This window comes from Trachurus japonicus, chromosome 11, assembly GCF_045865225.1.
Source record: "Trachurus japonicus isolate A0001 chromosome 11, Traja_1.0".
Taxonomy (NCBI): domain Eukaryota; kingdom Metazoa; phylum Chordata; class Actinopteri; order Carangiformes; family Carangidae; genus Trachurus; species Trachurus japonicus.
In genome coordinates, this window is record NC_140917.1 from 23,684,011 (window position 1) to 23,709,171 (window position 25,161).

The following is a 25,161-nucleotide window of genomic DNA, read 5'->3' on the forward strand; positions in this document are numbered from 1 at the left end:
GAGAGGTTGGACACTTGAGGCCAATGACTCATGTATCATAAAAACACACTCAGATAGCAACAGACATAAAGGCTGTCAGTTGTGATGATTAAGTAAATGACAAGTTTCTAGGCTTTTTGTAACTTGACCTGTCTACAGCCAACTTATATAGGAAACAGACCATGTTTTGGGGGACCTTGACATACTATGATTAATCTATTGTTTATTGTTTCTGTTGTGATTCCATGAAAAAAGAAGTGGATGTGAGTAACTCGGACTAGCCTACTAAAGGTGGAGTAGTGAAAGTGGTACGGTCTCCAGGACACAGCCCAGACAGGAAAGGTTAGCAGTCCTATCCGTCATATTGATCTCAGCAGCTGTATCACCACCACCATCTGCTGGTTTAGGCTGGAACTGGTGCTCATGCTGCCTCCTTCCTGCCAGTAAAAAAAAGTATGAGATTAGCGCCGTTGATGAATGATGTTAATGCTTCTTCTACAGAATTTCACCACAGCTCAGGCTCATTACTTGGTTGGCCAACACCTGCTGCAGACACCATCCATCATCCTGCACTGGAAACCATCCAACCTCCTCAAGATCCAGTCAGTGAATCCCCATGGACACCGATCTTGTACGTAGGCCTACTAAATAAATATTAATAAATAAATAAATAAATAAATAAATAAATAAATAAAACACTATGAAAGAAATAATCTGTTTTTGCAGAAATAAGCATCTGCATTTTCAAAACTCATCCTAAATACAGGGTTCCTACGCAAGTATGGAAAAGTATGGAATTTGATTTTATTAATTTCCAGGTCTGGAAAAGTATGGAAAATGGAAACTATATGGAAAAATATTTTCGTTTCAAAGACTTTTACCACTGTTCTATTTTCTAAACCCTTTGCAGATGTAACAATACAAGTAGCCTAAGTGTTTTAATTTTCAGATCACAGTTATGTACACCCATTTTTGTCCTAGAGCACTGTATAAAGAAATGATCTAGGCCAAATTCTGGAAATTTGATGTCCACTTTTTGAAAATTTTGAAATCCGTTGTGAACACACTTTAAGTCACGGGGAATAATTGTTTTGGTGCTTGAAATAGGTTTACCAAAGTCTTAGCTTCACAAAAGCAGTGGAATGAATAAAGTAATGGGTACGCCTGGGTCACTGTATTTTGCTTCATGTGCCTGTGCCTGATGTGTTGTTGTTGATTGTGTTAAACTTTGTACATATGGAATAGGTTGTAGAATAGAAATAGGAATTGTTTTCATAATATATTATTGCCCCTGTTCATAAGATACAGATAGCTTCTGGGGTTACCCTTTCCTACAAGATCATGCATTCATGTCTTGAATTGAAACTGTATTTTGGATTTTAAAATGATTTGTAAATAAACGAACCAAAACGAAGAATAGAGGAAATAGCTTTTTGTAGCAGAATTAACATTTGATAATATGCAGTTTAAAAAAAAAAAATTGGGGGGATTTTAAATAAATGGCTGTATATTATCCTGTTGCCTATGGTTATGTGACAACTTTTTTCGGCCCTTCAGACTGAATGGATCTAGGTTAATCCCTACGAGCAAATGAGAATCTATCATTGTGTGTAAGTGTGCATCTGAAAAGGTCTGTGAGGTTCATTAGTTCCACACTGACTGAGGCCCTGAGTCAAAGGGTTTACACTGCCGTCTTTCTATTGCAAATAGCATTCACAACTATCAGGATAATGCCACTGAGGATTGCTCACTGATAATCATCAATTTACAGGTTGTGTGTGTGTTATTAAGTGACCTCCGAGGCTTTTCTCAATTAATATGAAGTAAATTTATCTTGGGAACAGTAGGCCCTCAATGTAATAAGCATGTCAACACTGCAGCATGATCAAAGGGCTTTGACAAGTAATACAGAGCGAGAGAGAAAGACTGCTCAGATGTTCCAAATGATTTCCAGTCAGTGAAAATGTTGATATTGATTAACTGCTGTGGGTACAGTCACAGTGGAGGGATTTACTGATGCAATGACATTATACTGTCATTTTACAACTGGGACTCAACATGGAAAATGACCTTTAACTGTAATGTATTCATTACAGCCAGTAGAGGAGTTCAGCTCAGCTTTATCTCTGCTACCGGTGCAGCTGCTCAACTGGATTTGCAGACATCAGCCCACTTGTGGTATTTGAATGCAGGTCTATGGTCAATATACAATAATCGTTATTGTTTTACCAGTGTTGGAAGCCGGATGAGTAAAGAACAATTATTTTTCTTATTTACACACTTACACTAATTTATCACATTTATATCTGGAGCTCATGTAGGCTCTATACAGCACATTTGAATTTATATGAAGATGTGTTATCACAACACAAGGAAATTAAATGCATCAATAAGGATAAGGAGAATAATACTTAACAGAGAATCAATACAGAAAGAACCCACATAATAGGTTTTGATCTATTGTGAATGCAATATAATGAAAACAGATGCAGGCAATAGTTTATTATATTGATTTATACTATTTGTATAGAAATGCTGCATGGAACCTTTTGTTTTACTTTAATTGGTTACTATGTGTAGAGACATCATTTCTACACACTATGTGACTACCGTGTGTATAATAAGTTGGAATTCAGGGACATGTTCACAGCAGACAGAACAGAATACAAACTGTAACAATAAAGATTTGTTCAGACCCAAAGGTGAAACTATGCAGCTTTTATGGCTAATGGTAAATCAGCTCAACAGTAAAACACTGTAAAGCTATAGCAGACAAATCCATAAGTGTGGATTTACTGTTTATAAATTCAACTTTTTAATTAAAAAAAGGAAAGGTTGTGTTACTTTCTTAAAAAAAAAACTTACTTTAAAGCATCTATAGAGTTAGTTGCCTGACTTATTTTGCCCAGTAGAAGCCTGAAGAAGGCAAGGATGCAAACTGTGCTCATTGTTGACCTATACCCCAAAGCTGATCATTTTACCTGGTGCATCTACTGTTATGTGTGAGCCATTCTTGTCAATAGATTCTCGTGTAGCCTATGTACAGTTAGTACACTTTCACTGCCATCAGTGTTGCCATGACTGTTTCCAGCTCCATCTCCTCTTGCCAGTCACTGGGCAGGAAGGTCATCCATTGCTTTGCCTTCCATGTTTTGCTTGGCAAATGAAGTGTGCCTACTTGACTTGTAAATCTCTTTTGTACATGCCAATGTATTACTTGTGATGTCCAGCAGGGGGGAGGCTGCTACTGGGGATCAGCTGGCATTCCTCAGGGGGGGCTCTCATTGCTGGGTAGTGGTGGAATGAAAAGAATCTCTCCTCTCCCCCTGCTTCTATCATATCACTGGGCCAACTAGAAATCCCATCTCACAGTTGTTTCCCTCAAGTTGTTGTCCAGACTGAACTACAGTCCAAACTATAGAATATGTGTGCTGAAGACTCTATTAGAAAATATACATTAATCATAAATTAGTTAATTCATTTTTGACTTAGCGCCAGAAATATGTTTTATGAGTTAACAGACTTTGACCAATGACATTTTTCCACCAGTTATGTGACAAAACTCAAGAATTGTGCTCAAGGTGTGACCTCTTGATGTTCACAAGAATGAATATTAATTTCTTTAATATTTCCTATTTTAATAGAGTTCGTATTTTAGATATTTGTTCTTATATCCAGCATAAAAAACTGTCTTTGACATTTTTTATTATAAACATAAATAATGGGATTTAAATGGCAACACAACTGTCATGATATTTAGAGCCAAATGATTCTCTAATCTGATTGGTGCACAGAAATACATACATGGCGTCACATTTTCTGACTGAACCGCGCTCACTTCAAATCAGTGTGTGGAAAAGAAGACAAAAAGACAAATACAGAAATCTCAGGTGTAAAATAACCATTACTGCTAATGTTGGAGCTCTGATTGCTCACAGCAGGACACTGACTGAGAAAATGGGTCAGTGCCTTAAAAAGCATCAATGAGATTTCTCATCAAATGTGTCTATTTTAACTCTCTTGAATATTGCTGTAAGTTTATTCAGTGTATTTATTCCTCCTGGAATATAGGTACTATATAATAAGTATTGTTTGGGTCGGTTGTATTTTGTTTGACAATTTATTATTACATTTCTATATGGGGACTCTTTATGAGCTGAAGCCTGTCTTACTCTGTGCTGCTTTGAATGGCATAAACCAAAATGCAAAGAAGACAACATAGCATTTGATTGTCTATATATATATATATATATATATATATATATTTAATATATATAAACATAATCTAAAGCAATGTAAAACAAAAAAAATGCAGATGAGAACAAAGCTTAGAAACAGCGGTATCTCCCTTTAATAACTCAGGACCGGTGAATGGCTGACCCCTGCCTTCAGGTAACTTCATTCCCACAGTGACTCCTGCCAAATAGCAATATATCCCTCTGAAATGTCAGATGTAATTACTCCTGTGCGCTGAGACAACCTCTAAAATGAAAGAAAGCAGCTGGTGATCATGCTCCGGCTCGTCTCTCCCTCTCTCTCCTGCCTCCCTCTTTGTCCACATATCCTCATCGCTGATTCGTTGGCAGTCACATCAAAATCTGCGCTCCCCTCATCTCAGTAAAGTTCAGAGCTATCTATTGTGGCTCTGCGTGTTTGCATGTGTGTGTGTGTTTGTGGTCTGGGCCAGCTCACGGCACAGTGAGTGGCGTCCTCTTATTGGCCACCCCCCGCTGCTGGTCTGTCATAATTATGTGGAGGGAGAGAAAAATAACAGCAGGTGGGACTGGTACACAAACACACACACAAATGCATGGAGAAATAAAGTGTCATATCATATGTCACCACTGAGGTCTCCTAAATGAAAAGGTTTGAAGGTTAATTGGACTGGACAGGTATGTGGACAATGTATGTTTTTAGCCGATAACACAAAACACAAAAACTCATGATACACAGCCTCTGAATGCTCTTTAAGGTCTACCTGTTTAACATTACAGTACATCTATAGGCATTTTCATTTGTTGGCCACCTCACTCCTTTCTATCTTCTAAAAATATGTCTCCCCCCCCCTCTAAAATAGAACAAAGATTACAGCAATAGTTCAGACCATTCATATTTTGAGTGCAGAATCAATCGACTGATCTAACTCTTGGCAAAAAAAAGTGAATAAGCCCCAAAATGTCAAAAATGCTGCAGCGGCTTTTCCTGTTTCCCCACTGGATTCAGTTTGCCAACAGTAACCATCAGTGTGACATCTGTATCTGCACATAGTGCTGAGGGGATGGGAGATTATTTATACTCTATCTGAAGCCTCAGCAATTGGACTTTTTTGTCACCCATAACTGAACGACATATCCCACACAGTGCTTGAGGCATAGTCTGTCCAGTGTTATAAATTGATTCTGCTGCCAGAGCTACACAGCAGATGAGGTGAGAGAACTTCAAAGGGGCTCGAAGGGACAAGTGTTATTAGCATAGAGGGAGACACTGGTTGCAACCATGCAGGGATGTGCTATCACTTTATTTTGACGGTCTGCTGTTGTTGTCTCGCAGCTATAATTCAGCTGTTTACAGTATCAGTCTTGCTCAACTCTGCATATCTTTTTGTATCTTCTACTGTTGCACTGTTGCTTTATCAGTGTGAATGTCGATATCTTACCTGCATGTAAAGTTGTATTGTAGCCTACTGTGTCTAGAGACCATTTGATGGGTAGTTTCCATTGAACATCAGCATGCATTTAATGATTTATTAATCATTATAAGAATTAGGTCAGTGGTCCTACATGTGAATTCACCTGCTGATGCCAGACTGTGTGTATTGCCGTGGAAATTTTGGTTCTGCCGGTGGAGAGTCAAAGAACAAGACAGGAGTGGTAGCATGCACCCAAGTTTATTCTCCATTCTCCATAGAGAAGTAAAGGCGACAGAACACAGAACTACATGGCAGGTAGCAGTTCAGAGTAGTGCCCCCAGAACAGAGATCGCAGTCCCTTCTTATACCCCACTTTATGACTTTATACTCCATTACTACAAGCACTAAACAATCCAACAGATGTCCACCACAGTATCAAATGCAAAAAATAAATGAATAAGAATAAAGCACATTCAAAGAACTCGGTGTCGGTGTAGGCTTATATGTCTGGGTGCAGTCATTCATCATGGGCACAGTGTAGCCTATTCCATGGCAAACTGTGATGCACATTTGTCTTAACTAGGCTATATTTATAAGAGAAAGAAAATGAATGTTTTTTTTTTCTCAATAATTGATGGTTAAAGTGAAGCAAATAGCAACAATTGAATTAATAATCTCCCCTGTGGCCTCTTGTTATTTTCTTGCAGAAAAACTGGCTCCTCCACAAAAAAAGGTGCATTAGTAATGATGCTCCTCCAGGTAATGCAGTAAAATGTGGCTTCTTGCTAAACGAGTTAAATTTGATTATTTTTTTAATCGTATAAAATAGAAGCACATCATTATTCAGGGATAAAATTGAAAAAAAAAAAAGCAGCAAGAGGACACATTCCTCTTTAGTTAATAGTTTGGTAACAACGTAGCCTACGTGTGAATGTGTAATGACCTGCATCGGTCATTGTGAAAACGTAGGCTACACATTACTGTACAACTCTCGGGTCAGATGGCTTGTTGTAAGAAGTAAAGAAACGCAGAAGTACGTGCAAACAAAGAGCAAGTGAAGGCAGCACGAACTCCTGTGGAATGGATCGGTTTCCTAGCAACAAGGGACGCCGGCGCCCCTGTTCCTCCAGCTGAGTATTCACCTCTGTGAGGGTTTCTGACCTTTACTGGGTGACTTACAGCCAAGAAGATGGACGTATCACTCCAGGCTCAGACCAAACCTCTCGCCACCCTGTCTGCCTTCAGCTACATCCCGCCACGGCGACAGCAACCCAAAGAAATGTCGTACTTCAACAGAGAGTCAAAGGTAAAGCGACGGAGCTTGGGTAACGTTAACAAGCAAGCTAACGGTGCTTAACTTACTGAACATATTTAGATGTAGGTATGTAAGATAGCTACTCTACTATTATTAACTTTAGTTGTAACTTAACCGTCTGTGGAACAATGACAACAACAGGAAATACTTTCAAATGAAATTTCCCACTGTCACAGTGTTCACATGGCTGATGATATTCATTAGATTCACATGACGTCACTGTGTTTCTGCGCCGCCATATTTGTGTCCGAATCAGGGCAATCTGGGCACAGATCACAGCATGTCACGTTACCAGAACAAGTGGAGTAGTAGGAGGAAATCAGCAAGAGACCGAAAATTGACATTATTTGAAAGATGCCAGGATTATATTGTGCTGTTGACTGTGATAGCAGTCGCCAAAAAAAACCCGAACTGCAGTTTTATTCCATCCCAAAAGACGTAAAGTTATAGGCGGAATAAATGTTGACTGCAGGCAGTCTATCAGTCGCAGCATGGGCTGTGACAGGTCTCACAAAAAGAGGGGATTCACTTTTTTTTATATAACATGGATATATTGAATTCTGCATTTTGATTACTTTCTTATTAATTACTCACTGATTCTGCATTTAGGGTATTTTATTTCTGTATAACAGACCGTTGCTAAGTAAAACGGGCCGTTGCTAGGGACGCCGCTCTGATCAGCGGAGCAGGGCAGAAGAACTATCAAGGGTTTTTACCTTGTGTTTCATTTTTACCAGCTTCAGACTAATTGTGATGTTAGATAAATGACTTGTAGCTTGTTAGCGGGAGAGTGGCGGCTCTCTGCCTCCCTCACCGCTGCTGGAACCAAACCTGCGATCAGAGCGGACAGAGCGGACGGGTCAGCGCAGTGTCACAGCTGTGACCAGCTGTGTCTGTGCCGCCGCGAGTCCGTGACACAAACGTGTCCCGTATCGTAGTCTCTTATGACAGACAGGTCTACATAAATGCGCACATCGTAACATTTACATGATAATTCATCAATCTACTGATTGATTATCAAAAGCTCGTTGAAAACAACTACACACGAGTCGACCGAGAGGAGGGTGAGGAGCAAACAGCGGAGAAGTGACCGGACTTTGATCAACATTACGTCTCAAATTAATTAATTAATTAATTAATTAATTAATAAACAGTGTAATAAGTGGGATAATATAGAGTTAGTCTGTTGTTATAGAGATATAAACCCAGACAGGATGTATGAAACCCTGTCATTTTGTCAAGAAACTGTCATTTCCATCCTGCGGTTTGCATGCTGTCATATGAGGAGACCTGTCAAATTGGACACAAATATGGTGGCGGTCCCTTCGACGTGACGTCACTGCAACCCATGAATATAAAAGTTAACGTTAACGTTACAAGCAAACAGAGAGCAAGTGAAGGCAGCATGAACTCAACACACAGAAAGTCAAGGAAAAGACAGACAGCTAACTGACTCCTTTATCTGAGGGAGCTGTAACTGTCCCACAAATGTCCCATGTTAAACAGCAGGTGGTATGACGTTGTAATTCTGTAACAACTTTGCATCAGGGTTGAGAAACATAAAATGTTCAATATATCTTATAACCACACACCATTGTTTTATTGTAACTAAAACCACCCTTGAGAATAGATCACAGTGATCGCTGCCTTTGGTTCTGACTCGAAACCTCTGCACTGTGACGTGGAAAACACCATCCTGCTCTGAGTGTGAACTTCTCCTTGTGTCCACACTGGCAGGTCTCAGAAGTCTCCATGTACGACCACCTGTACCACCCGGCTGAGGGCTACGACATGAAAGTGCACCGGGATGACCGACAACATTATAAAGGAAGAGGACTGAACATGTATGATGAGGTAGGGATCACACCTTAGTGTCTGTTTTGCCCCTCTGTTGGGTTTGCTGATGAGCTCATGATGCTGATCTTACAGCAAATTCATTTAATCTGGACTGAGCCCTCATATGGGTCCCAGACATTGGAGTTAGGCTACAAGGACACTGCTGACTTTACAGCAATCTGCTTTTTGTGTGTTCAGTAAACCTGGGCCAGTGTTCAAAAATGCAGCTCCATTAGTAAACCAAAGTCAACAAAATCCAGCATGAATCAACAAACTTGCTGGGGTAACATCACTTGAATTTTAAATGAACGAGGCAGGCTTGAACACATCCTATGTCTGCAAAATAAACTTCAAATAAGGAAGGGAATAAAAAATAAATAGACAACGAGCCATCCAGCTTTAGAGCTGCTACAAGTACTCAATTTATCATCTGTAGGACAGTTGCAAGTAAAATACCCACATCAAAAAATTGGTCTGTTTGGAAATTACCAAAATGTGTTTAAAATGCCTAGAAACTATGTTTCAAAACCTCACTTGGTTTCTTTTTCATGTGTTATTAGACCAACAGTCCAAACCCCAAAGACAGTTTATTTCTGTTATCATGTGTGAGAACAGAAAGTATGAAATCCACACATTCCAGAAATTGAATTGAGCAAACATTTGGCATTTTCTCTTGAAAAATAACTGAAATTATGATTTTATTTCCAACTTGTGAAAAATAGTTGTTCATTTTCTGTTGAAAGACAGAATCGATGCAGCTCTGCTTCTGAACCAAATCCCTCTGAGCTGCTGATCCGCCAGTCAATCAGTTGTACTCTGCCATCAGAGATGTCTTGCAAGGAGACAAATCTTTTATTTGCCAAGTTTGTTTTTACACACACAGGAATTTGACCTTAGTGTTTAACCAGAGACGTTGGTTTAACCCAGTGGTCCGCAACAGCCACCACCGCAGAGCTCAGGGCACAGTTGTTGGTCCAATGCCCTTCAGCCACAGATACTGAAAGATGGAAAAGCTCTCTTCATTTTCTCCCACTCCATGTCTTCTTCTGCTCATCCTGGGAATTAAACTGGCAACCTTAAAAGGGATAGTTCAACATTTTGGCAAATTGGCCCATTGCCATAATCCCCATAGTTTTAGGAGTAGGTTTGTTACCTTTAATTGTCAGTGCAAGCTATTTTTAGAACGGCGGAGCAGAGCCACGAGCTGCTCAGAGCTACGCTACGGAGGCTCATGGGATTTCTTGGTTTCCCTCATCAAACTCATCAAATACACAATCCAACAACTCCAAAACGCTCTGGTGGACAAGTTGTGACCTGAACATTCACCACTCTATGAGATAGCTAATAACGGAACAGACAGAGTTGTTTTAGAGGCAAATGCAGAGACTGCTTGATGAAAAACTACCCCCAACGGGAATGCGCATCAGTCTCTCTGTCTGGTAACGTTCCATTATTATCTCATAGCGTGGTGAATGTTCAGGTCACAACTTGTCCACCAGAGCGTTTTGGAGTTGTTGGATTGTGTATTTGATGAGTTTGATGAGGGAAACCATGAAATCCCATGAGCCTCCATAGCGTAGCTCTGAGCAGCTCGCGGCTCTGCTCCGCCGTTCTAAAAAAATAGCTTGCACCGAAAATTAAAGGTACATAACAAACCTACGGCTATGGCTATAGGGATTATGGCAATGGGCCAATTTGCCAAAATGTTGAACTATCCCTTTAACACACCAGCCCCATCTCTGACCTCTAAGCTACAGCTCATTTTCAATTATATTCCTTAGCAGGGGCAGTATGTTGAAAACTACTGCTTTCATAACCATAAGTATTAGTGCTCACAAGCTGCACAATAAATAGTTTTATAGGAAGATGTAAAGTCGGTTATGAGCAGTAAGCCAGTAGCACCGTAAGTATCTACATTAATACTTCACAGTTCCTTTCTGCTTCTGCAGTTCTGATTGTCTCAGAGCACTGACCACACAGACCCCAGATCAGTGCACTCAGCTCATGATCCACCATCATGACTGTTTAGCTCAGCAGAAGCCGCAAACACAGAACTCTCTCCAAGCTTTAGATGAAAGTGACAACAACACCATTGGCGTGCTTCACTGATGGAAATGTCGGAATTTTATGCAAATGATTGTGAAAGAGCATGCATTTAAAACTGTTTCATATTTATAAGTCTTTCTTTTTACCATGTGGCGGCTGGTTTCATGACATTTATGACATTTGTTAATCGCTCATTTGAAGCCATTTGATCTCCAAAGAGTAATTATTCATGTCAAGAAAAAAAAAACAGCTCCCAGTGAGTTTCTGGGTCACTGAAAGCAGAGATGGTGGTGAACAAAGCAGGGACACACATACACACACACACACACACTGCTGAGTTTGTAATTAGAGTGAGTTGAGTGGTTGGCTGTCAGCTCCTGCTGAATTAGGACTTTTCTGTTCCAGTATTCACATTTAAATATGAATTAAAAGTATATATTGCATAAACTATTCATAGGATAATGGCAGTTTTTGTTCCTGTTTCCACTTAAGTTCATGAACGTATCAAACCGCCTCAGCCAGGAGCAGGTACTGTCTGTCCTGAAGTCACAGACTCGCACTGTTCAAAAATAAGTGAAAAATCTCTGATGCACAGCTACACAGTGTATTACTGATATGAGCAATACATGTACTTCACTTTTTCTCAATATAGCTTTATGGTGTAGCTAATAGTCTCATTTTCTGGGATTGTTTCCACCTCTGCCAATATTGCACCCAATTGCACCTAGTGGCAACGAAGAGACAAAATAAATCATGTTTTCATCTTTTTGTCTTATTGTCAACCGCAATGATTATGACTGGATGAAACTTTTGATCAGGTGTAATAAACGATCTATCATAGCAACGCATTGGAAGAGTATCTGCTTCATAGAAATATAGATTTCGATCAATATGGCACCTTAACTGATTACAGTTAAGCATGTTGTTATAGCCGATGCCCTAACAACATGCCCATGTCAAGTAATAAGCCACACATCCTGAGCAGGACTAAAAAAAGACACCGGTCCCTCAGACAGACAGGCTGGGACCTAATGAGGAATGCTGTTGTGTTCGGCAACAAATTCAGATGGGAGCTGCAACCTCAGAAATGTAATCAGCTGCAACTACATCTAATAGTATTCCCAGCGTCATGGTTATTATAGTTATTGAATTAAGAGTAATTTATTATACTATTACCATGTTATATTAGTTACTAAATTAGAGCAAAATATATTCTCTTGGATTCATATTTTTCGCATTGTATTTCTATTGGTCAGTGGACAAATCTTTGGAGACTTTTCCTCTAGCGCCACCAGCGGGTTGACATCTGTGGTTTTGAGTGAAACTTTAGTACAGTGGTTCCCAACCTTTTTTGGCTCATGACCCTATTTTGACATCACAAATTTCTGGCGATCATGTGACTGGCGAGATGCAAGATGCGCCAGCTCAGATATTTTCATATGCTGCATTTTAGTTGAACTCGATTTATATTTGAGAAAGTGAAAGTAGAATACAATTGTTTAAAATAGTGTGGTGTATTTAATTATAATTAAATAATAATAATAATTAGTTAAAAAAATATATTTTTATCAACTACTCAACATTTCAGGCGACCCCATGTGGGGACCCCACCGACCCCAAGGTTGAACAACGCTGCTTTAATAAGTGGGACTGATTCTGTTGATAATGTCTCTGTTACATTATGCACAGTACCTGGAACTGATGCCAATGTTTTGAGAAAGTCATGCTTTTCCTGGGATGCCCTGTGCCATCTTTATTCATAAGTTATATCAGTGGCATTATGGGAAACATAAGAGTGACATCACAGTTTTAATATTTACTCTGTGTCGTCCCTCTCTGCCAGGAGAGGTCCAGAGTGGTGCCGGTGCTCTCCTCTTCCCAGTACGGCCATCGTCCCCTTCACTTCCTGTGTGAAACGGGCCGGCAGCACGCGCGTGTGGCCTGCATCAAAGCTGAGTTTTTCATGAAAAACGGGATAATCTGGAACGTGGCGGAGGGATACGGATCAGTGGCCCCCCCTCTGAAAACATGAAGTATCTCAGCATGACATCAGTTTTCTCACTGCAGTGAATAAAATACAAGTGTTGTAGCGTGTAGTGTCACTTAACCTGATTAACACAATCAAACACTCAAACCATAATTTAATTAGATGACATTTAATTATGCTATATCTCTATATCGCTCTCTATAAAGTAGTACAGAGCAAGGCAGTTAGCTATTTTAGGCGACACAGTGTCTGTTGAGAGGTTATAAAGACTAAATGAGAAAATATGAGCAGTGAAACATTTTCCAAGAAGCTCAGGCTACATTTTCTAGTTAGAGGCTTGAAATCAGTCCTTCAGTAGGAACATCATGTAAAGGTTCAGACGGTACAGACTATAGAAATGAAATACACCTCATCAGCAGAATATAGCAAATGATACTGGTGTTATCTTGTGTGATGACAGGAATAATGTGAATCTTTCCACCGACTTCTACATCTCTATTTCAGAGTGTATGATTGAAATGCAGACCAGAGATAATGAAAGAGAACCACATGCTCCCTTCGAAACTAACTTTTCCAGCTACTTTCTCTATAAAAGTAAAGAGTGTTGTTTCAAATTCAGCAGTAAAAAAGGAAAAAGGTTTTTGACGCTACACGTTCCTTATATCTAATCTCTGCTCTGCCTTGTGAACAGTTGTTTTTTTTTTGTATCCATCTCTGACCTCTCTGATTTGCAACTTCCTGGATGTTTGTGTATAAATTCTGAACCCACACCACCGACACCAACCTATTACATAAAGAGATTTTTTTTAGCACACATCTTTGATTTGCCTTTGTACTCTGGCAGGAATGGACCTTGTATTTGTAGAAGAGGTACAGTATTTCAATGTGTTTGTTGTTACAGCAGCAGTGTTTATTTGATGGAGGCTCATGTCGTGATGCGAGGTAGTACATGTTGGTAGTGTGGTGGTTTAACACCTCGAGCAGCAGAGATTTCTGTTCTCCATGTATTTACCTTACTAGTCATGTCTGTTGATGTTACGTATATTTCCCAAGAGAAATTACAAACATGTTCTGTGCATATTTACGTCTTTGCTTCTTTCCAGTATTACCTCTAAAAGTATTCATCTAAGTGTGACGTACTATATGCACAGTGAGCGATGGTATTAGCATGGCATTGTTTTAGATTCACAGAAACAGTTCAAAGACTGATGATGCTTTCACACCTGACAGTTAACTCTGAAGCCACAAGCACCACGACTGGGAACAGCCAGTCTGTATTATGGGTATTTTAACAAGTAACCTCCAGCAGACACCTACAAATCTCACTAATGAACACTTCCTGTGGGGTTTGTTTAATCTGTACTGTGCCGTTCCCCCCCAATTTCCAACCCCCTGCTAAGCTAAGCCAACTGGCTGCAGGCTCATATTTAACCAACACATATGAGTTGTATCAGTCTTCTCTTCTCACAGTCCACCAGAATGTGAATAGATGAGTTTTATTTCCCCAAATGTTGCTAAAAAGGAACATTTGGTATTAGAGTCATTATAAGAACAGAGATAGTATTAGTAACACATCCTGTTCTGTTTAACGGCTACAATAAATAACAATCACCAAAACAAACTCTGTCTGCCTCTGTTGTTTTTAACTAATCATTGTGCAAGCTTGTGACTCTATCATGAGAACACCACCAGTCTCCCATTGTGCTTTGTGTTTAGAGCACTAAAAACAGAGACACGGATAGAAATCGTTGCCGTTTATATACAAATGTTTAATGAATAACAAAAGGATGGCAGTGAACATTTACACACATTTGCTGTTGGTTTGGATCCAGATGGATTCATGTTGAATCCTGCGCCCGTGAGTCCACCTACTCTTCAGTGGGACACAAACACAGCTCTAAAGCCTTAAATACAATTCACAGGTTTTTGGCAAACTACTCATCACGCTGGCGACTTGTTGGCATCAACTGCTCTATATGACAATAAACTATTGTAACATCCATTTGAAATGAAATGGAACAAAACTGGCTCACGGTGCCAACCAGGCAGATATAAAAAAAAAAACAGCTCGGCAGGCAGCTCAGTTTGCTCTGAAGCACTGCAACACTGGCAATTGGGTAATTAGCTCCACACCACTACTACTGTACAGACAGGTGACGGCGGTCTTTGAGAGCTGCGCTAATTTAGCAAGCCCCTCTTTAGTCAGGCACTCCTTTAGACAGTGAAGAGACTCCTCAGGGCCAAGTCCTCGTTCCACTTGAGATGTGAAAGCAATCCGAGGTGGAGCGTTGAAGGACCGCGGCGCTGCACCTCGGCCCTGCTCCATCTGACGGTGCTGAGGACGGCTGTCCACCCGCCGCACTGCTGGCTGCTGGTAATGGTTGTTCTGGTTTTTGTTTTTTCATAGTTTTCATAGTTTCATAGACAATTCACTTCTACGGCCACTTTGTGAGTGTGAGTGTGATTGTGTTCTCGAGTCTGTTTGGTTAGTGTGGCATGCTCAAGGCATCACGGTCCCTTGTGATAGAGATCGGCTCATCTCCGTGTGAACAAAGTAGGTCTTCAGCTCTCCTTTGCCCTTCACGTTGATGATGCCGCGGCACGAACACATGTACCCTAATGTTGACAGGATGTGACTCGTCTCCTCTGTCACCTGCACGGACACAGAGAGAGAGAGCTGTGGTGAGTTCACTGACGCATGGTAAAACATAAACCTGTATTTAGGAGAACCGTCTCACCTGTATTTTGCCCAGTACCCCCGTGGTCTCCATCCTACTGGCCACATTTACACTGTTCCCCCAGATGTCGTACTGAGGTTTCTGGGCCCCGATGACTCCTGCGATCACTGGGCCGTGGTTAATCCCTGGCAAAAAAACAACAACAACAAAAGAACAAAACAAATGTAAGAAAAAAAAAGTAATTGCTGAAACTTGTTGAATCTAAAATAAAATGGTCGACTTTGTGAAAAAAAAATGTTCTCACCAATTCTGAGTCTGAAGTCGTTGAAGGAGTGCTTGTTGATAACGTCTAGCTTCCCAACAAGAGCGAAAGCAAACTCCACCATGGTGCCTATGTGCATGTACTGTCTGTCATGTTCCTGGGGGGGAAATGCAGAGGGCAATAGAACAAATTGAAAGTGCTATCTGACCTGTGTGGGTGTAATTAACAGTAATAACCTGGGATGAGTCATCACCATGACAGGCTGTCTCACTGTCATGTTTTGGAATCATTGTTTTTGCTTCTGTTTATAATATTAACGTTTAATCAAGTTTCCTGTTGGGCTTCGCTGACAAAGGTAAACATTGATATTTGGAGCCTTGAACGTTTCTTTCTATTCACTTTGTGCCGCAAATTGATCTATTTCTGCTCTGTACAGCGATTGACCCCTCCCCTGAAGTGACAGTGACCATCCAACCGTAGCTTAGTAACAGGCGCAGCAGAGCTTTGTGAATTTGTCCAGATGTTAAAGCGATGTGCATGGGGGGGTCAAACAGTGGTAACACTCGGCAGAGAAACTGAGAAGACAAGAGCATGAGCAAAATAATATCAGAGCCTCCACCCCGGTGTCCCAGCTCTCGTCTCTTCGGTACCGCAAAACAAATGTGCCCCGTAACCCGTAATTTATTGTTTATGACAGATAACACTACACAAATATCGCTCCATGGATTGATTTCTCACCGGCTTCGTTGTGAACAAATGCACATGGCCAGGAGGAGGGTTAGCAACACAGAGGAAAAGAGACCAGACTTACATAGTTCACCTTTAAAGCGATGTTGTGGGTTTTCTGGATGTGGAGCTGTGTGAGGTTCATATATATGATACATAACCTACAGGAGATTCTGTTCAATTGAAAGCCCCCTAACACGATGAGCCAATCACAGTGCGCATAGCTAGCCCATACACTCGGACATTCTCTGCTTCCACGTCCATTGAAATGCATTGCAGTTAGTCAGTTTTCATTCGTTTTTATATGTTTTTTCTTGACATTTTAAGTTTAAAATGGTCAAACGGTGTGCATGGGGTACATGCAACTCCGACACTAGGTATCCCGAGAGGCTGGGCGACGGGGTGGATTTTTTTAAACCTTTTCCCAAGCCACATCTCAACCAAGAGAAGTGTCTGCTCTGGATAAAGTTATGCAGTAGACCACAACACCAACTAAACGTGGATAAACTTAACAAGGATGTCTACATCTGTTCTAAGTTAAGTCAACAACGTATTTGAGGCAACATATTGTGAGAGATGTTTGGATGTAAGCCAGTATCACAACTAAGCATAAAGCCCGCTAGCTTAATGCTAACGTATAATGCAAAACTCCATAGACGGGCTAACAGAAGTTAGCCCTTCGCTATCGGCGTTTCGCGGCAAACGGCAGCCATAGCAGTAAAGTTAAAGCAGAAGTAAGTGGTCCGGTCGTTTTCGCTAATGCTGCGTTCCAGGTAGGCTTTTGAAATCGTAAATTACAGCTTCAGGTCACAACTTACGACTTTGTAGCGTTCCAGGCAACCCACTCGTGTTTTTCCGACCTGTTTTACCGGTGAAAGTCACTATAACGGCCACTCGTAACTTCTGACCCGTGAACTCGTACCAGATCGAACTGGTACGACTTCACGGTCGGAAAAATACGAGTTTCCTTGAACGCACCATAACAGTCCTCGTCCCTACGTCGCCACATTCACGGCGTCCCTTGGCTGCACACACAGCCCTGCATGCTGTTCTCTCTCCTCATTGGATAAAAACTGTAGGATACGATAAATGTTTTCTCTTCGGCTCAGAGCAGAGCAGAGTGACTGACAGACCCGTGTTTCAGACCAAACAATCTATGTAAGTGATTGCTGTCGGAAGATATAACTATTTAAGACTTATATTAACACAAATTTATCACTTACTTCTGCTTTAAGTGAAGTTTCGGTGACTTCGAGATGTGAAATGTCTCCTACTGTGACAGCTGCCATAGCGCCTGTCACCGAATGTTGAATGTTTGTCCGAGTGAGTGGAGGGGGCGGGGCTTAGCCATAGGTCAATTACAGGTGCAACTGTAGGAATATGGTCATTTATACAATTATACAGTATATCTATATAAATATTAGATTTTAGTTTGATTGTTGTCTGAAACACATTCTTTTCTGGTGGCTCCACCACAACACACAGCCGTGCTGATCTGCCGCTGCTCCCAGTCAGCTCTGGGAGCTCACTGATCAAAATCTACTGCAGGCGATGTACCGACAATACATGATCACCTCATTTAAAGGGATAGTTCACCCAAAATTCAAATTTCACTCATTATCTACTCACCCTCATGTCAACTAAGAGCTGGGAGAATTTTCAGAGTCCTCCGTGCCTTCTCGGAGTTACCGGGGTGTCCGCACAGCAGTATTTGTCCATATAATGGTTGTCAATGGATACCAACTTTCTTCGTCCAAAAAGACACACCAAAAAACATCCGAATACCTCCATACAGCTCGTCCCTCTTGTATTGAAGCCCTGACATGAGAAATTGTTCCGAAAAAAATTAAACAAGTCTATATTTTAAGCTTGTTTGTAGCGGAAGCTCCCAGTGTCTCAGTTCACTGCTCTTCCTGTGTCAGTGCAAATCACGCCGGCGGAACAATTTCTCATGTCGGGGCTTCAATACAAGAGGGCAGATGAGCACTATGGAGGTATTTGGATGTTTTTTGGTGTGTCTTTTTGGACGAAGAAAGTTGGTATCCATTGACAACCATTATATGGACAAATACTGCTACGCGGACCCCCCCGTAACTCAGAGAAGGGACGGAGGACTCTGAAAATTCTCACAGCTCTTAGTCGACATGAGGGTGAGTAGATAAGTGAAATTTGAATTTTGGGTGAACTATCCCTTTAACCTCACACCAAACCATCCCTTTAAACTATGGTAGCCTACATACGTAAACATGTCTGCCTCACGAGTTCATCTACAATGTCACAATATGACAAAGACTCAAGGCCAAGTAATACTTCATTGAAGAAGCTGATTGAATGAAACCAGAGCGATTGATATAGAACAGGGGTACTCAAATACATTTGTCGAAGGGCCAGAAGTTTTCTTAACAGACACCTTGGGGGCCGCACATTCAAATAGCCCTAGATTGAAATTAAATTCACCTTTTTCGTCTAATAATTTAAATATTTTTATTTTACTTGTAAGCACATAATTTTTATTTATACACTTCATGGTGTTTTGTATGATATAAAATGAAAAATCTTGACATTATCATATCATCATTTACATATCATGCTGGAGCTTTACACTGCTGACTTGTATCCTCAGACATGCCCTGTGATTTTCAACTTAAATATGAAAGGAGGCTGACCATCACAGGACATGTCTGACTCTGTTCTGAGGATACAAGTCATTGGTCCTGAAATGTGTGTTTCTCTTCTATAACACACATTCTACATCTCGGAGGCGACGTCTTTCCACACATGGGCTTCCTTCACCTTTCAAACGAGGCAGAGCTCAGTGGGGAACAGTAGGACAGACACAGGCCGAGGGCACCGATACACAACACCGGGGGAGAAGCAGGTCGTGCAGCTGTGCGCCGCAGACGTGCACGGACAAACAATCGCGTCTCATCAACTGCGCGCGGCTACGGCTTTTGAGTTGTGAGCGTGCATGACGCGAGGCTACATTGAATGGGTTTGAGCGCGCGCAAAAGACGCTTCATCTGAACGGCCCCCATGCATGATGCACACACAGTTGAACCAAGACGGCGGTGAAAATCACCCATGGTCTCTGCAGACAGGCAGGGGAAACCCTGCAGTCCAGCCCGCTCCCCAAACACTCGCGCATGGTGATTTGGGTTCGTCGGCGTTTCTCCCAGTGCAGGACCTCACAGGCACACAAACGCTCCGAACGTGTTTCCACGTCCCAGCGCTTTGACTTACAGGCGCACGGAGCCCGAGAAATACAGTATACAGTAATATGTGTGGCGGCCTGGGAAAACCCGTCGGATGTCGCGGACGTTCGATTGTGGCAAATAGCCAAAATAGGTGGAAAAGTACTATTTCCACGATTTTGATATTTTGTGTGATTCTGGTACTTTGAACTCCCTACTACATCGTGGTGAATAAATATTTTAAGAAAACAAAACGTTAAGTACTTATTTTTATGTTTTTGTGGCGAGTAAAGAGTTTCATTTTCACCTGAGACACAGAACAGCTGATCTGCAGCAGCAGCGCTAGAGGAGACAGGTCCGTTGTTGTTGTTGAGGTAACATTCAAGGACCCTCGGAAAGCAGAGAATCCCGCGATTCAGATGCTTTTTTACAGCTCGTCTTTATCATAAACGGTTGTTGGTGTTTTGTAAAACAAGTCATGTGCAAGTGCCGATGATGAGTTCGGTTTAGCGCCGATGCTACGTTCTGTTTAGCATTGATGCTACGTTCGGATCAGCATCGATGCTACGCTAGGTTAGCGTCTGTTCCCGTACCACGTGATTACACGCACCCTATGCGGTCCCTTCTTGTCATACAGGCACCATTCAAGGACCCTCGGAAAGCAGAAAATCACACGATTCAGATACAGTTTACAGCTAATCTCTATCACAAACGGTTCAGAAGCTGTTTAATGTTTTGTAAAACACTCGTCTTTAGAGAGTTAAAACAGCAACGTTCTAGTTAAAGCCATTTTTCTCACTTTTCAGTTTTTTGGTCATAATAGATTAAAATGCCCATAACTTTTGATCTGAAAGGGCTATCTCAGTTATTCAAACAGTTATGAATGGCTGAAAACGTCTAGTTTATGGAAATATCAAAAAATGAAAATGTCAAAATCCCACCATGTGAAGGGTTTTCCCAGGCCACCACACATATGTAAACTAGTAGAACTCAGTCGCGGGTCTGATTGGAAGGTTCGGCGGGCCGGATGCGGCCCGCGGGCCGCCGCTGATATAGAACATATTATTACATTATATCTCTATGGCTCTGAATGAAACTATAGCAGCAATAGTGCCTCCTGTTTACAGAGAGAATGTGTTTTGTTTCCTGTAACTAACTATAAAAATGAAACATACGGTTTTAAAATATGATCAATAAAGGGGGAAAAAATGTAACACTGTTGCTGCTCTTCCAACTGGAATCTGAAAAACATTTGTTTAGCTAGCTCGAGCTAATAAATCAGCCTGTTACTGTTGTTATATTACTACAGTGAAGAAAATGCAGAATGTGAAGCTTCTTGTTCTTCTTCTGGATGCAGCGCGCGGTCAATTAAGCAGATTTCCTTCCAATCAAGCAGATTTGTTTTTACAACACAATGTGCTGCCACATTTCTGACTGATGATCTCATTTGCTTCCAGTGATCATACTCATGCATTCAAATGAGTTTAGTAATGAATCACTCATGCCTGAACGTTATGTGCGGCACATTTTAAGGAGCTACCCACACAAAGCTTCCAAATGTATTTGGACGGCAACAAAATACTTCATCCCGTTTTGTGACCATGAAATGAAAAATGACAAGTTTACTGAAAATGAGCCCAGCCTGCCAAAACTGTTGTGACACTCTGAAATGAGACGACAGTGATGCAAAAAAAGAAGAAGAGGGGAAAAAAAGCTCCTCTTCTTCGCTTCAGTCTGCTATACGACCAAATATGAGTTCAAAGTAAAACTGACTGCTGGAGCTTTGACCGTGTGTGATGGCGTACCTGTGCACACTCTGGTCCTAGTGTCACATTGAGTCCGGTTGCAGCCATGTAGGTGCTGCCGATGGTCTTTATCTTCTCCACGCCGCTGAACTTTGGCTTGGACAGCAGCTGAGGATGCAAGAGGAGCACAGCAGGTGATATTAGAAGAAGAGGAGCGGGAGGTAACACCAGCTCTCAGCAAAAGTCTGGCACACTGAGTGTGATTGCCTCTCAGAAAGTAGGAAATGCATTTTTTTCCCCCCACATTGACAGACGAGTCAGGATTATCAATAGGAGAGGAGCTTACCTCATCAAAGTCTGCTATGATCTCGTTGAGAAGACGGAGGCACTCAAGTCCTTCCTTATTCACATCAGACTCTGTATAAAACTCTTTGAAGTCTGGGATGGAGGCGAACATCACACACACCGACTCGTATGACTGATGATAAAGGTCCTGATAAACAAGCAAGGAGAAAATAACAGCTGGATGTGTTGTATTGATCAGGCAGCAGTGGAGGAGGCCAGAGAGGAACGATCTGTGGTTTCAATGAGTCTTCACCACTGAAAGAAAATCTATGAGCTGAATACGCCCACACTAAACAATGACACCGAGTCTTTAAATAAAAAATATGAAGCTTTGATTATGTCTGTAGGGACAGTGGGTCGCCACAGCAGCAAAATAGCAACAGCATTCATCACAGGACAGACAGAAGGGTCCCCCCTTTACAGAACTGGGGTGAATCAAGGAGAAATATAGGGATGGTAATGTGAGGCAAATAGGCTACAGCACTGACAGCATGTATGCAGGACAACATGCAGCAGCAGCAGCAGCAGCAGCAGCAGCAGCAGCAGCAGCAGCAGCAGCAGCAGCAGAGCATGAAGAGCCCAACTAAAGTTAATGTGCTTTTTAAATTATAGTGGAAATAGAAGAATACCAGATTTTTATATGTATTTTGACATTTTGGGAGAAAATAATTCTTGCAGAGAAGAAGCTCAATAGTATAGCTGGATGTAACTGTCAGCAGAACAGTTAGCTCAGCACAGAGACTTGAACAAGGCTGGAGACTGGACTGGACTCCACATGTGACTTTACAACAGGAATAAACATCTTTACAGCCTGGAACAAAAAATAACATTTCCTTCTTCATCAGCGGTTTTGCATGAATTTACCTCGAAAACAACTCTGTCTGGTAACGTTCTGTTATTATCTCATAGCGTGGTGAATGTGCAGGTCACAACTTGTCCACCAGAGCGTTGTGGAGTTGTTGGATTGTGTATTTGATGAGTTTGATGAGGGAAACCAAGAAATCCCATGAGCCTCCATAGCGTAGCTCTGAGCAGCTCGCGGCTCTGCTCCGCCGTTCTAAAAATAGCTTGCACCGACAATTAAAGGGGACATATTATGCTCATTTCTGCTTCTTGACATGGTACCTTGATGTCTAAAAGTAATGTTAGACCAACAGATTGAGCACAGCTGGGTTCTCTACACACCAGTTTCACAGCCCTGCTCTCAACGGTCGGTTTAGAATCTTCGCTCTGGTAGCTGGGGTAACCATGGTAACCGTGGGAGCGAGGGCTGGAATATTCAAATCACCCGGTTTATGATGTAATAAACCGGGTGAAATTAAAACGGTACATTTTCTGACTATGGCAGTTTACAAAATGTTGACGTAGTTGTCAAAACTTACGTTTAAGGGGTGAGGAGGCACTCCAGATACGCAAATACTAAAGCAATGAAGAAGTGAGTTTTGCATAATATGCCCCCTTTAAAGGTAACAAATCTACTGCTATGACTATAGGGATTATGGCAATGGGCCAATTTGCCAAAATGTTGAACTATCCCTTTAAGGTTTAACTGTGTGTTTACACCAAAAGCGCCATGGAATGACTGTGGATGCTCTGGGGATGGGACCTTTTTTTTTAAACCCAAAGGGGTTAAAAAACTTTGAAGCTGTGCTACAGATGTGTCCATTAGGCTCTCTCAATTTGGCTGCTGCTTGGGTGGCCGATGTGCCAGCTCCATACACACCACACCTCTTTGCACTGTTTAGATTAGCTGGGAAGTGGTGCCAAGATGATGACCCACTGTGAGTAACATCAGTGGCTACAGTACATCCATTTACACCATTGATAAAAGAATACATGTATTTCCATTTGAATTTACATTAAAAATGCTGATGAGACAAGTAACAAAACCCAACCTGAGAACTCACCTCATTTTTCCAGTTGCGTCCCAGGAAGTGTTCGGCGACGTGAGCAGGTAGGACGTTCTCCAGCAGGACCCGGTTGAGGTTCTCCATGGTTTCGATCTCCTCGCACTCCCTCTTGAACTTGTCCCTCCACAGGAAGTCCAACCTACAGTAATATTCATTCTGTTACAGGAGGACACAGAGTAAAGAGACACCTGTGTCATTTACGCCGAGCACTCTGCTCAAAAGCTACAGGCCACAGAAGAAACCGTCACCAAGCTCAAGACGACAAACTGAACTGTTTGTGATTTCATTTCACATTCGATTTGGACTGGAGGTTGATCGGACAAAGCACAAATGTCCTCCAGCTACAGAAATTTGTCCATGATACAAAGTGTGTTTCCTAGAAATAGACTGCCCGCGCTTTGCTCTAATCATTAGCGCTAAATGGAATCTTTATTGGATTTCTAGGAAAACCTAACCAACGGAAACTAAAAGGCACACTTGGTATTCATAGAAAATTAATGTGCCAATAAGCTGGCTCCGAAACAATGCAAGAAGCTCCGCTCTCACTGCTCAAGGAAAAAGTGTGAAGACAGGACTGTTTTGCATAAAAGATAGCCATTGCTTCTTTTACATGCTTTTGGTTATTCATGCTTGGGGGAGTTCTGAACACAGTGAAATATGTCAGCGAGACTCATCTATCGGGGTCATAACATCCCAGGGGTGTGTGTTGGTCCACCAGGCAACAGTGTGCCCCCCCCCTCTCCGAACACAGCGCCATTATGTTCATATATTTCTGATAGCTTCGGGCAACCTGTGGGCCGGCCCCAGCAGTGTGTGTGTGTGTGTGTGTGTGTGGGGATGTGCGTGGGAACATTTTCAGTCTCCTGTGACATATATTTCATGTGTGTGGGTAGAAGTCTGGATGATGTATATGTGCACTGAATATTTCTTCCCCTTGGGATCAAAGTGTGGTGCCAATTTAGGAGAATCCAACAGTAGCGGCCCCACAGCGCACTGACCTGAGATCTAGTGCTGCAGAGTCAATAGCCCGAGGCTGGCACAGAAATATAGACTAGCCCCGAGCCTCGGAGCAACATCGTGGTCTGGTACCATTTGCGTATGTATACGTGCATCAGTACTTCGAGCACTTGCTCCACTTGTGATGAGAGGAACTCCTGTACCTCCAGGAGTCTAGAAACTAGGCCACAAGAAACAGAGCTAATTCCACATGCCGTTTAGAAACCACCTAACAAGCTTGTAAATGAGCTTTGCTCTGTCGGGCGTCTCTTCTTGAGGAATGAATTACAGATGCCTCCATTCTCATAACCTGTTTTCTCCTCCCACCGACTAAAAGGCTGGAAATTAGCTCATTAGGCCTGATGATAAATCATTTTGCAAGGCAAATTTGTCCGCCGCGGACCGAACGTATGTAAAACGGATCCTGGAAGACCTTCCACCCACATATTCCTCCAACTGTTTATGCACACCGGTATCAGAAGCCGTGGTTGACGTCACTCTGAGCGCCTCCTGACC

General features: G+C 41.8%; 2 protein-coding genes across 6 annotated transcripts in view; one reads left to right on the forward strand and one right to left on the reverse strand.

Moving 5' to 3' along the window:
* Positions 1–6,659: 6,659 nt before the first annotated feature.
* On the forward strand, positions 6,660–12,894 carry cfap90 (cilia and flagella associated protein 90). The gene is made up of 3 exons (XM_085790406.1): positions 6,660–6,914; positions 8,661–8,777; positions 12,649–12,894. The coding sequence occupies exons 1-3, from the start codon at positions 6,798–6,800 to the stop codon at positions 12,835–12,837; spliced, it is 423 nt and encodes a 140-aa protein (XP_085646532.1). The 5' UTR covers positions 6,660–6,797; the 3' UTR covers positions 12,838–12,894.
* Positions 12,895–14,542: 1,648 nt separating this feature from the next.
* The window catches only part of adcy2b (adenylate cyclase 2b (brain)), a 78,015-nt gene continuing 67,396 nt past the window's right edge, over positions 14,543–25,161 (reverse strand). For 3 of the 5 annotated variants that reach the window (XM_085791957.1, XM_085791956.1, XM_085791955.1), the window contains exons 20-25: positions 23,647–23,805; positions 21,741–21,887; positions 21,455–21,562; positions 15,775–15,889; positions 15,531–15,655; positions 14,543–15,445 (exon numbers count right to left, since the gene is read on the reverse strand). In XM_085791957.1, coding sequence (XP_085648083.1) covers positions 15,293–15,445; positions 15,531–15,655; positions 15,775–15,889; positions 21,455–21,562; positions 21,741–21,887; positions 23,647–23,805 — 807 coding nt within the window. In that variant the 3' untranslated portion in view covers positions 14,543–15,292. The remainder of the gene's footprint in view (positions 15,446–15,530; positions 15,656–15,774; positions 15,890–21,454; positions 21,563–21,740; positions 21,888–23,646; positions 23,806–25,161) is intronic. The other 2 variants (XR_015037135.1, XR_015037136.1) reach the window with 2 other exon arrangements.

Bases quoted from the DNA above. Each gene is read 5' to 3' on its own strand.
- cfap90 (XM_085790406.1), top strand. From the start codon at position 6,798: ATGGACGTATCACTCCAGGCTCAGACCAAACCTCTCGCCACCCTGTCT. The intron at 6,915-8,660 runs GTAAAGCGACGG...CCACACTGGCAG, and splicing joins ACTTCAACAGAGAGTCAAAG to GTCTCAGAAGTCTCCATGTA. The intron at 8,778-12,648 runs GTAGGGATCACA...CCTCTCTGCCAG, and splicing joins GACTGAACATGTATGATGAG to GAGAGGTCCAGAGTGGTGCC.